Source organism: Chenopodium album, chromosome 11, assembly GCF_948465745.1.
Source record: "Chenopodium album chromosome 11, dcCheAlbu1.1, whole genome shotgun sequence".
NCBI lineage: Eukaryota > Viridiplantae > Streptophyta > Magnoliopsida > Caryophyllales > Amaranthaceae > Chenopodium > Chenopodium album.
This window is the reverse complement of record NC_137844.1, coordinates 50,343,047-50,356,708: the sequence shown is the minus strand read 5'-3', so window position 1 is coordinate 50,356,708 and position 13,662 is coordinate 50,343,047. Positions and strand designations below refer to the sequence as shown.

Sequence of the window (13,662 nt, the reverse complement as noted above, 5' to 3'; positions counted from 1 at the left end):
GGTGGTGGTCGTGAGTGGTTTCGCAAGGTTGGTTGAGGGTGAGTGGTTTTGCTAGGATCGGCGGGTTCGCTGCGTTGAAGGTGGTGGTGGTGGGTTGGTGAGTTCAATAGTTTTTGTGGTTTTATGGGTTTTAATTTCCAGATCTGTGGGTTTTCGTGGGTTGGTGGTGGTGGTCGTGGTTTTCGAGGGTTCGCTGGGTTGGTGGTGGTGGCGTTGGTGGTTTCGGTGCTGGTGGTGGTGGTGGTAGGTGTGGCAGTGTTGTTGTTGGTGGTAGGTTAATTATTGTTAACTTTTTTTTTGGGGGGTTGGATTAATATTTAAGTATACGCCCTTATTTTTTAATAACTACTAGCATAGCACCCATGCAATGGACAGCTTACAAATCTTATGACTTATATTCATTTCACAAATTTTAAGATATAACGATTTAATGAGTAATAAAGAATTTATTTACATAGATGTCTTAATCATGCATTTTTAACCTCTTAAAATAATGATATCTACTTTAAAGACAACTTTTTTATTCTTAAATTGAATGTAAAGTTTTTAAATATAATTCAACTCAATCAATGAGCTACTGATAATCAATCCCTACATTAAGTCATTTTTTTTCTTCTCATTTCTACTTGAGTCACTGGCCACCTCATTTTAAAAATGATTAAACTCTGTCCACTAACTTAATATATACAACGTTTTTTCTGTGTGACTGGCACGGTTGACACACGCTAAAACACGAGTAACCCCTGACCAAGTAACCCTAAACTGACTAAGTGACCCTTGAACGATCGAATAACCCTTGACCAAGTAACCCCTGACTAACCGAGTAACCCCTGACCAAGTAATCTCGGCAACACGATGTAGCCAACCAGATATGAAACATAGTGAACTCAATGTATGCTTGGAAAAATAATTTCTATTATAAAACAACATGATCATTGTATTAATATTGTATTTCCTATATCGCAAATAATGTCATATCTTTTTTCTCTATGGCCTCTAAAACACTTGAAATTTAACATGTAACTTCTAAAAATAGGAATTTTTATATTCAAATATAGCATGAATACAGTCACATCTTTTTATAGACATTTGATATGTTTATCACAATTTTTTATATACGGCCTGCTTTACCGTGCGACAGGGGTTACTCGAGTTACTCGGTTAGGGGTTACTCGAGTTGTCGGGGTTACTCAAATTACTCGGTCAGGGGTTACTCGAGTTAATCCTGACCGAGTAACTCCTCAAGTAACCCCTGACCGAGTAACTCCTCAAGTAACCCCTGACTGAGTAACCCCTCGAGTAATCCATGACCGAACCCCTCAAGTGACCCCTGACTGAGTAACCCCTCAAGTTACCCCTAACTCCTTAAATAGCCCTTAGTCAAATTACTCGAGTATTTAAGCCCTGACCGAACTCCTTAAATAATCCTGACCTAGTAACACAAGTAACCCCTGACCGAGTAACTCATGACCAAGTAACCCCTAATCGAGTAACCCCTCAAGTAATCCTAGAACCGAGTGAACCCCTCGAGTAACCCCTGTCTGAAACCCTTAAGTAACCCCTGATCGAGTGACTCGAGTAACCCTTGACTGAATAACTCGGGGTATCCTCTAACAAAATAACTCAGGTAACCCCTGCCACACGGTGTGGCCTGCTGCACCAAAAAGTTGTTGTAGTTTTATTATGTATGTACACATTAGTTCTCATATTTTTCTTTCCCTCGTGGAGAATAAAAAATATGAAATTATCTTGTCTCATCACCTACTAAATTTTATCACATGATGAATCAACCTCATCACCCCACACATATTGCATCTTCCACATCCAAAAATTTGCACGTCTAAAAATCTGAAAAGCCTCTGCTTAGTATAATATTTTTGTTTCAAAAATTGTAACCTTTAGCTATATATGACCTTACAAGGATGCGTAGGCTTGCCCTTAATTATTTGATTAATTGTCTTTTTTTAATAATAATAATAATAATAAGGAAAAATACACTTTAATAATCCCAACTATTGGCGATTTACTTAGAATAATCCCAACTAAGGATTATTTTCTAACGGTACCAACTTTGCCTCTTATTTTCTTCCAGCGGTCCTAATGACCGGTAACCTGTTGAAAAGGTAATTTTTTTAATTTTTTTTTTAATAAATGACACGTGTGAACTAGTGATTAGTTTAGAATTAAAAAAATTAGAAAACAAAATCAGAAAATAAATAAAATCAGAAAATTCAAAAAAAATAAAAAAAAAAGAAAATTAAAAAAATCAAAATTAATAAAAAAAATCAAAAAATTTAAAAAAAATCAGAAAATGAAAAAAAAAATAGAAAATTAGGAAAAAAAAAATTAAAAAACAATAAAAAAAAAAATACAATTAGAAAATTCATTAAAAAATATCAAAAAAGGATAATAAAAAAACAAAAAGTTAAAAAAAAATCAAAAAATTAAAAAAAAAAAAAAGAAAAAACCCCAAAACCCTCCCAGCCACCCTACCACCACATCATAACCCCTAAAACCACCTTCCCTCCCCTTTCCTCGCCGGTGGCCAAGCCCCTAAACATCCCAAAATGGCCGGCCGACACCCACCCATCTCGGTAAACACTCGGCCGGCCCAAAGCCACACACCGAAACTACCCCCTCGCTATTCCTTAACCCCCAAAACCACCCCCTCCCACTTCCTCGGCCATCAAAACAACCCCTCCTCTTTCCCCTACCGCCGAAATGGCCGATTTTAACGGTGGGGTAAAGGAGGTGGGGTTGTTTCGAGGGTCGAGGAAAAGGAGATGGTGGGTATGGGGGTCGGGGAATAGTGAGTGGGGTGGTTTCGGGGGTGATTTTGGGCCGACCGGATGGTTTCCGAGCAAGGTGGGTGTCGGTCGGCCATTTTGGGATGTTTAGGGGGTTGGCCGCCGGCGGGGAAAGGGGAGGGAGGGTGGGTGGCTAGGGTTATGGGGTGGCTGGTGGGTTTTGGGTTTTTTTTGTTTCTTTATAATTTCTAATTTTTTTTTCTAATTTTTTGATATTTTTTATTAATTTTTTGAAATTTTTCTAAGTGCCTGATTTTTTTTATATTATTATTTGATTTTTTTTTTATTTCAGATTTTTTTTTAATTTTCTGTTTTTTTTTTAATTTTTTACATTTGTTTTATGTTTTCTTTAATTTCTAATTATTTTTGTTTTTTTTTATTTTGGACCAATCGTGTGTTGACACGTGGTATATGACTTGTTACAACAGGTTATTGACCCGTAGTTGACCGGTTGGGTCTACTAGAAGAAAATAAGAGGCATAGTTGGTACCGTTAGAAAATAATCCTTAGTTGGGATTTTTCTAGGTAAATCGCCAATAGTTGGGATTATTAAAGTGTATTTTTCCTAATAATAATAATAATACCTCCGTTACATATTAGTTGCAACTTTGAGTATTATTTGTGAGAGATAAAATATTCCAAAGTTGCAACTAATGTGTAACGGAGGTAGTAATAATGATAATAATAATAATAATAATAATAATAATAATAATAATAATAATAATAATAATAATAATAATTATTATTATTATTATTATTATATGTAATCATTTGATATTTTTATTGCACATACAAGTATATAATAGTGAAAAAAAAAATTATATGTACACAGATATAAGAGAAGTAAAAAAAATGCATATTGCTCTTACATATCACTCGTGACGACATATACAAAATATACAGCGCATTTTCTATGCGACTGACACACCGTGTGGCCGCTTGTAAAAAGAAATAGTAATGCCTATGACACCGACAAGTTAATCCTATTTTACTAACATATTAGAGTAGCCCCTTATTATACTTATTGAGTAACTCTTAAATAATTAACAAATAAAGTATCCCCTATAACACTCACAGTGTAACCATTATAACACTTACTAATAAGTAAGCCCTATATTTTCCTCAAAGAAAAAAAAAAAAAAAAAAAAAGTAAGCCCTATATCACTAATTGAGTGACCCTATGTTGGCTGCCCACATTGATGAATAACTAACACAATCAAACATTGCATACATGTCGATGCAATAGTTTGACTTAGTTTTAATGTAATTAAATGTCAATAAAAATTATATTCTTTTTAATTATTAAACCTTACATCAATATCTATTTAACAACTTAAAATGATAAAATATGAATTTATTACATTTATAAAAAAAAATAAAAAAAAAAGTAAAATAAATAAACTACAATCAATGTTAATATTATAGATTGTGAAAAAAAAAAAGTCTAACAAGTCAGTTATAATAGAAAGAATGGAGTAAAAATTAGTGTCGAACTCTGTATTTAAAAATGAGAAATATGGTTTATAGAGAATTATATATCAATTAATTTTTTTACAATTTGTAGATGTTATGCATGAATGTGTTGTGACTTTATTAGTTGTCGAATCAATGGTTTGTTTATAGGTTTAACAAAAGTTTAAAAACTTGTTATAATAATTCAGAGATTTCGCGTTTAGGAGTTTTGTAACAAAATATTATAGAAAATGAATTATATATAGCATGTATAATTTTTTTAAAAAAAATTAAGTATGATATACCTAAAATCATATGGTAGAAAATTAGTAAAGTCATTATAATTGTATCACAATTTACATTTATTTTTTTAAAGAAAACACAATCTACATATTTATAAGCTTTTACGATTGACAACATGTCTAATTGTTTAAATATAAGCTAGAAAGCACATTATTATCAAGTTTGATCTTATTAGATTAAAATTATTATAACTTTTCAATATATCAACTTTGTATAATTTAAATTAATGCACAATTATATATATATATATATATATATATATATATATATATATATATATATATAAAGTAATGGTCAAAATAGTGAATTGGAGATCGTTTAAATGTAACACTTAACAAAGTGAAGGTAGCTTAGTACTTCGTATTATATTTTTTAAATAAGATATATAATTTATACACATTAGTATATTTGAGTGATAATCTACATTTAATATATAATCAAATATATCTTTTACTAATTTGTAATATAAACTTGACTTAAATATAAAAGATATGGATGGAGGAGGCCGGAGTGAGATCCATGAAGAAATTTGAAAAGGTCATATCCCACAAGTATAGTCTCAAGTTTAATATTTCAGGATAAATAATTGGTTGAATTGAGTTTGATAATATTAGTGAGGTTAACAACAGAGCACAATTAGCTTCAACATCATTAGGAATTGTGTTAGTAGCCATAGGAATAATATGGGGAGGAAAAAAAATTAGGTTGAAGGAATAACCTGCTCTAATATAGCTATACGTATGCTAATAAGGAAACCTAAAATATAATGTACGGAGTACAAAATAACAAAATATACTACGAAAGTCAAATGAATAATATTAATTGAGAAACAATATTAAGAAAGTCAAGATATTATCTCGGAGTATCTTTAATAATAGGATCTTTGACAATTATACATTTTACAAAAAAAAAAAGAAAAAAAAAATTAAAAAAAACAGAGACACGTGGCAGCCATGGAGCTAGTGTACCCTGTTTTAGTATAGTATATAGATACTTAAGATTTTTTGCTTAGAAGTCCGCGCGCAGCATGTTTGTTGCGAGTAATTTGAAGTGGAGGTAGTAAATAAAACATTAAGGGAGTACTAGCTGGTTAGGAGCTTTTATGAAGAGAAAAAAAATGTGTTTTAATGCAAAAAAGAGCTTTTGACCATTTTAAAATTAAAAGCTCTTTAGGGTGTTTAGTTAACAGCTTTTTGGACCCAAAAACTATTTTTCAAAGAGCTCATATTAGAAGCTTTATTTTTAAAAGAGGTGCTAGCAAGGTTATTAAAATCGGGATTCTACTTTGAATCAAAAGAGCCTCTCAAAATCGAATCGTAGAATCGTAAGATTCTACAAACATGCATAATCAAGATGGCATATTCAAATTTAATTGAAAATATTTAAACTTTAAGTTTAAAACCTAATTATTAGTAGAAAATAGTTGTTTATCCACTAAACAACTAATAATTGACAATATATACTTATAAATAACGTTGTAGGCATGTTTTAAACTTGTAAGATTTTCGCTAGTTAAGAGAAATATGTAGAATCGAGTAGAATCGTAAATCGTAAAATCGTAAGATTCTAAGATTTAAATCGGGATTTTAATAACAATGGCTGCTAGGGATTTTAATTTGGATTTTGATAGTTTTGTATTCTAAAACAGTTGATAACAAACAATTATTTGCCAAACACTTTTATAAAAATAGTTAATTACACTCAACTAGGCAAAACCACTATTGCAAATGGCTAACAGCCGGTCAAAACAGTTAACAACTTATATGCAAACGCTAATTGTCAAACAGGGCCTAAAATGTTCTAAGTTATTACCCCATTCAGATTTAACAATGAAAGATAAGGGGAATATGGGGTTATAACGGGGCATTTGGATAACTGGGAAGCTTATCCCCGCCCAGTTTGCCAATAGCCCTTTTCTAACCCAGTTTCCCAATAACCCTCTTATAAGCCAACAAAGTGACAAAACAATTGATTAAATGTGAAAAATAACTGATAAAATTGTTTATAAAGGTATTTGGGGGATATAAGGGGGCTATTGGGAAATTTGGAAAAATAGTCGGTAATCCTATTAGAGACCGCTAAATAGTTAGTTTCAATCAATTGGCCTAGTATACAAAAAGTCAATGTTAGAAAAGTCAAACTTTTGGAAAGTGGCAATACGGACCTTTTTACAACATCTTATGCTTTATAAAGTAATTTTTCATAATAATCGATTTTTATAAGGTAGTTTTTCACAAAATCAACTTTTATAAGGTAGTTTAGATAATGATAGATGTAGCCATTAGGACTATATATAAGCATTAAACATACTTCTTAAAATAGAATTAAGTTGGGAATTCATAACAAAATTCAGATCAATGCCAACTTGCCAAGGTAACAAGGTCGATCTGATACATAGTTGTGCTAACCATTTTCATTTTGGGTTTGATCACGTTAATTACATCATCCTTATATACATCTAAAAAACAAAGTTCGACGTTAATAGCCTTGATTAAACATAAACTACTTAATACTTATCCATAAATCCATTATAGTCTTGTGATAATATAATACTCCTTTGAAAAACAGATAATATATATGCAATTAAGTGCTGGCTCTTAGTCATCCCAAGCCTGTCTTACAAATTTATGAGAGAATATGCAAATGAAATGAAAGTGGAATTCACGTTTTATCAGAAAGACATATAGCGAAAATTATTTGAGAACCAAATCCAACTCGTAATCCATGATAAACTTACTTAAAGGATCTAACAGCCTATAACCCTTTTTTTTTTTTTTTAATATATAATATATATATATATATATATATATATATATATATATATATATATATATATATATATATATATATATATATATATATATATATATATATATATATATATTTATTTATTTATTTATAATTTCTAAAGATTGGTTAGCTCCCGTTTGAGTCTTCAGATCATATGATAATTATTTAGATGAAAGATGAGAGGAGGTACTCATTTTATTGAGCTGATGAGCCCTTAGCTCAATTGTTGTGATTATAATTGGATTGTTCTTAGATATAAGTTGAATAATCTGATAATACTTATGTTTATTTGAGTTACGTTTGAGTCTCTAGAGTACTGACGATGATAAACTATGTAATTAAAATCCTTGATTAAACATAAACTACATAATTCATATAACTAACATGGTTTATACGTTTGTTGTATGAATGTGTAAAAGGATCATTTACATAACATAATAAATACAGTTGAGACCAAAACATCAAGATTGGAGTATGCTTGATGTGAATATGGTAATGTATGCTTTAATTAATATTACATCCGTTTTATATTATTTGCAAATTTTGTCAAAAATGGATGCTATTAGCTACACATTTGCATCAAATGTTTCTTTTCTCTTTAGATTGTTAGTATGGTTGTATGAGTTGATTTTGTAGGCTTCATTAACTGTAGGTAGTAAAATTGGAACTACTGCGTAGAAAAAATATATACTAATCTATTTAAAGACATTCTTATAAGAGCATTTATGTTATAAACATGAGTATAAATGTATATAATTGCAAATCACAAGATCTAATTTAAATAGAAAAAAAAAAAGACAAAATTAGGAATTCGATATTTTGTACATAGAATAACAAAGTTAAATTAAAGTAGCTATCCAATGCAATGTCCGAGCCATACAATAGTTGTCTTTGAAATTGTGTTCCTGTATATTGAGAACCCAGAGCCTTCTAACTTATTAGAACTCTATATCTAATTGGAACTTAAATTAACTACATCTAGGAAATTAGTGCTCTCTCCGTGTTTTACTAAGTGTTAAACTTTGACCAAATATGCATGTCAAAACACGACTTTGATCATTAATTTATCTAATTATATGTTAGTAAAATTATAAGAAAATTTACATATGAACCCTTGTCTAGCTGTCTTATTTGATCCAACACCTTATAGAACCAAATCCGGAGTCATAAGATCTAGATACCAAGTCACTCATATCCTTACATATATTAGAGTATGATCTAACAAGGTCTAGGACCTCTAGGTAGAAGCCTTGATTAGACCCACTAGCATCCCCAACAGATTTATGTTAAATTCAATTGAATCTATTGCAAATTCCAATATATATACTAATTAATAAGATACAGATCAACTGAAAAGTGGAATTCACGTATTATCATTATAGTATTACAAAAAGACTAATCATCATATTATATTACTCCGTATATTACAAACAAATTAAAGTCGTAGTCCATGGAAAATTATTGAAATCATCTAACAACCTGAGGACTAATCTTAGAAAATGATGTTAATAATGTTCAATCCTTTAATTTGCTGCTTATAAATACACTTAATCTTGGTTATATCTTATATTCAAATTCAACCTACAATTTCATCTATCAAAGTATCAACCACCACAATGGCTCAGCTACAAAAGTCTTTGGTGCTCATGGCAATGGCAATGCTTGTTATGGCCTTGGCTGTCTCAGCTTCGTCCCGACGCATCCTCCAATTGTCTCCTGTAACAGTGGACCAGGATGCAGGGGTTGTAAGGGCGCATGGTACATCCAAGGCCCCAATGAACGGTTGCCTGAATGTCAAAGCGGCGGGTGTCAACCCTTGTGGCAACCTCACAGCTCCCCCAATCGGTGGTGGTCCGGCACAGGTTGCAACCCCAGCTACCCCACCCCCTCCTCCTCCAGCAGCCGAGACTGGATACTGATCATATCATTCTATTGCTAGCTCACTAGCTCCCATGCATGTTGCTGTATGCATGCGTGATGCATCATTTTCTTTAGCTTCTTTTAATACTGTTATTATTTCTCATTAATTTACTCTATTATTATTTTATTTTTTTTTTGTAACTTTATTTTTACAGCAATTACTTATTTGTATGTCCATATGTCCAAGGGAGGGTTCGTTAAACAATCCCTCAAATTAAATGATTTGAGTTGGACTTGATGGCTAATGTATCCCATTTTGGTTTTGTTTGTATTCTTATTATAAGTTTACAAGAGGTGTGTGTGATTTTGATGAGGCTTTTACTTTTTTAATTCTTATATTAAAAGAATTATATATGAGTCCTTCGTTCTAATGTGCGATTCAAGTTTCAATTTTGTTATTTTATTTTACAAGGAATTAAGAGGGGTATTCGCGTATGATATTAATTTAATATTTTAATTACCTCATTTTATTTGTCTAATTTGACCAAAAACTTGAGTTAAGCATGCATGAAAGACCTAAAGTTTTTGGTTTTTCCCCGTTAAGGAGGTTATAATTTTTTTTTTCACCTTTAAGGACCTCATTGGTCAAAAGGTAACTACACTAGTTAGATTAGTGAATTCTTTAGTTTAAAAAATAATTATAAGAAAGAACAAAAGGTAAACTTCTATAATTTTTAGTTATAAGGACTTAACCATTTAAGTTTCATAGTACATTGATTTCTTGGATGAATAAACTAAAGGGGTCAGTATTTTTTGAATTAAAAAAGATACGGAGTAATGGTCAAGAGTTCTTTTGTTATTACTTCATACACTTTGGATAAAAGCAAAAAAATTTCATGGAGATATATAACTTGCTATTAAGTGTTGAGTATTCGTACAAATGTTGATTTTAAATTTATAAGAGTCCATTTTAACATTGATACAAGTGTTAGGTTGGTTTTAAAATTCTATGCTAAAATATATTTTTATCAATCTCAAAAAGCCCCCCTTTCTCTAACTTTCTTTATTGAAATAGTTAGTTTAAATTAATTATTAATCGATGTAATTATATAATTAAAGAAGTTTTAAAATATTATTATATATACTTCAATAAATAAGTCAAATTATTTAACTAGAAATATATTTAATTACCAATAAATCAAGAGGGGCTCCTTATTAGAATAACATAATAGTTTGTCAAAAAAAAAAAAATGCGAGAGATAGAGTACATTTGTAGGTAATTTATATATTTTTTTTCTTTTAAGTAAAATAGCTAAATTATTAATATTATAATAGCTTAAAATTATACTTCGATGCAATATTTACTTTTGAATTTAACGTGTATTTTTTTTTCCTTTTCTTAATAAAAAAATACAAATATTAGTATACATTAACATTTGAAAAGTCAACCCATGGTTAAAGGTGAGTTAAGTGACCAAAAACCTTAACTCGGGTCCTTAAAGGTGAAAAAAAAAAATATAAGGTCGTTAAAGGTAAAAAATGCAAAAGTTTAGATCCTTTTTTATTAGCTTAACTCAATTCCAAAAACTTACACAAAAAATAAACAAACATTGCTAGTAAATAAGATGAAAGGTCCCTACAAAAAAAAAAAAAAGCATTTGAAATAGAACTATGGGACGAAAAGCAATTAATCAAGAGTCCTCTATACTACCCACCTAGGCACCTATCACACATGGGCTGGTCATTTAGACAATGATAATCCTTTGGCCCATATTAATTACACAATTTACTCGTCAAAGTGATTGATAACGGATAAATTAAGACATAATTCATAAACATGCAGCCCTGTCTTATCATGCAACCGTTATCATATAAATTCAACTTTAGGCCTTTGAGCTTATGCTCGAACAATAAAACCTGTTAAAGATAGTTTATTCTAATGGCAATTTGTTTAATCCGATTTTTACCACCTAGGACTCACTTCAGAAGATCCAACGGACGGAGGCAAATTAGCTTGAATAAGCTCCATTGAACACACTTCAAATTGAGATTTTGGTGATTACTCTCTATAAAATTTATCTTTTTTATTTTAGTACGTAAAATTTTCTAACAAAATAAACTATTTGAATCCATTAAAATTTATAATTTATAACTGACTTCGCTAAATACTCTTTCAAGATTCGTCATTAAGTTCACTAAAGTGCTTGAATTAATTTCTATGGAAATTGTTGTAAAAAAAAATAGAAATTTTTCTATGGATATTGATGTGCTAATATGTAAATTCTGATGAAGGTGTAATAAATGAGACAATCATATCATACTATAAACAATATTTTCTTCATTTTTTTCAATCTTACAAAACTAAAACTTAACTTATAAACTACACTTAATTATGAAAAGAATTGATTCATCAACAAGACTAATTTTAATTTAATCAAAATTCAAAAGTATGGCGGTCTATAATCATGTTCAATTATGGGCACAGTTCTAGTTGGAGGAGCAGTAGGAGCCCTAACATGTCCAACCATGCTAACTTGCAATGCTTCCTCTTCATAAGCCCTTCTTACCATCTCTTCCAATTTTGACCTCTTCTTCGCCTTCACAAGCATAGCAATCAATAGCAACCCCAACAAGAATGCACCCAATGCCGCCCCAACTGAGCTCCCTAGCGCGATTTTCCATCTACTTATCCCCTTCGTGTACTCCACCGGAGGAGACGGGCGAATCACCTCGATCACCAACCCAATATGGCCTTGCCTTTTGGCTTCACAAACATGAGGTGACACCATACTTGTTAATGTCACCTTACCTTTGCCTTCAAAATTAGCACAATATGGCATTATATCCTTCATACTTCTCGAATCCATTCGACTCACATTGGTGAAATCTACCTTGATTGGATCTTTATCAGCAATAATTCGAAGCTCAAATGGGTCAGGTCGACTTACATTTTGATAATCATCACCACCATTATAAGCTAATAGGCCTAAAATTGGTGTAACAAGTTGATACCCTTGTAAATTGTAATTATCATAGTACATGTTAGATAAATTTAATCCTAGTTCTTGTCTAATTAATATAACTCTCTCAACACAAGGAGTAATCTGAACTCCTTTGCGTAAGTAAAACTCTTTAACTCGAGCACCGTACCTTCTTAGGCAACCACATCGAAACCTCGCTGTATCAACCTTAATGCCGGATAGATTTGATGGTAGTTGTACATTGCTTACAACTCCTGTTTGGAAGTTGTTCTTGTCGAATAACCCGACCGTGTAGTCTCGAACAACAAGATCAAGGAGACGAGGAGATCGAATGTTAATGACTGTTTTACCCTCCGCCATGGTTAATCTCTCTGTACTTGATGATAGTGATAATGCTAATGACAAAGGTGGCAATGCCAATGATATAAGAGGAAGAAACACAAAAAACAGGGGAAAAACAGAGTCCATATGTGTGTTAAGAGGGAATAACAAGGGGTTATTAAAGGGTGATTAACAAAATTGATTATGATTTCGAAGAGAGTTTAGCATCGAAAGGAGTGCTGTTAATGAAAGGTAGCAGCCTTTTTGGGAAAAAATCAGGGGAAATGAGGAAGAGTATAAGAGAGAATGAGAGGGAAAGGTTATAGAAGAACAGAGTTGAAACAGGGGAAGAAAGAAAAAGAAAAGGGGAAAGTAAAGTAGATGTTTGTTTTTCCATGGCATGGAAATTAATTGAGATAGAATAAACATTTGGTTGGGCCATGAAAAAAAAACTTTATGTCAAAAGATTTACCTCCTCTTATAGGGTATGTGGGAGTGGCAAATGATTATGGGAGCATTAAGAGTTTTTTGCATGTTTTTGTAGGTTTTCTTTTTAAGCCATGGGTTGTATAGATGCTTTATTTTATAAAGTGAATAGTTTAGGATTGGTCACTATCTAGTGGATTTAATTGTTTTTCTTATATGGGAAAAAGGGGTATATAGGGTCCAAGGATAGAAATGTATTTCGATATATTGTATTGATATTTATCATGTATAGACATAAATGGAACTAAACAATAATTTCTTGTCTTAATAATATATGGACAATGAATTGAAGATAAGTCCAAGTGAATTGAGCTTGAATAGAATATGGAAAATGGGTCACTTGGAGTGAAATTAGTTCATGATTATTAGATGTTATTTTGACTGAATATAATCATGTATGGACATAATAGGACTAAACAATGGTTTCTTGTCACAATATATGGACAATGAAATGAAGGTAAGTGATTGAGCTTGAGTAGAACATGACAAATGGGTTGATTGGACGGAGTTTAGTTTGCATGATTCAAACTATTCTTTTGATGGTCATATATGTTAGTCATTTTTAAGTTCGATGCACCTCATCACATATTCAAGTTTATTGATAATAATTAAAAACACCGTATATTTTCAAAATTTTGTAGTAGGTCATTTCAAATCCATTT

General features: G+C 31.3%; 1 protein-coding gene across 1 annotated transcript; it reads right to left on the bottom strand.

Moving 5' to 3' along the window:
- Positions 1-11,530: 11,530 nt before the first annotated feature.
- Positions 11,531-12,924, bottom strand: LOC145569079 (uncharacterized). The gene has a single exon (XM_081628451.1). The coding sequence runs from the start codon at positions 12,659-12,661 to the stop codon at positions 11,654-11,656; it is 1,008 nt and encodes a 335-aa protein (XP_081484577.1). The 5' UTR covers positions 12,662-12,924; the 3' UTR covers positions 11,531-11,653.
- Positions 12,925-13,662: the final 738 nt, after the last annotated feature.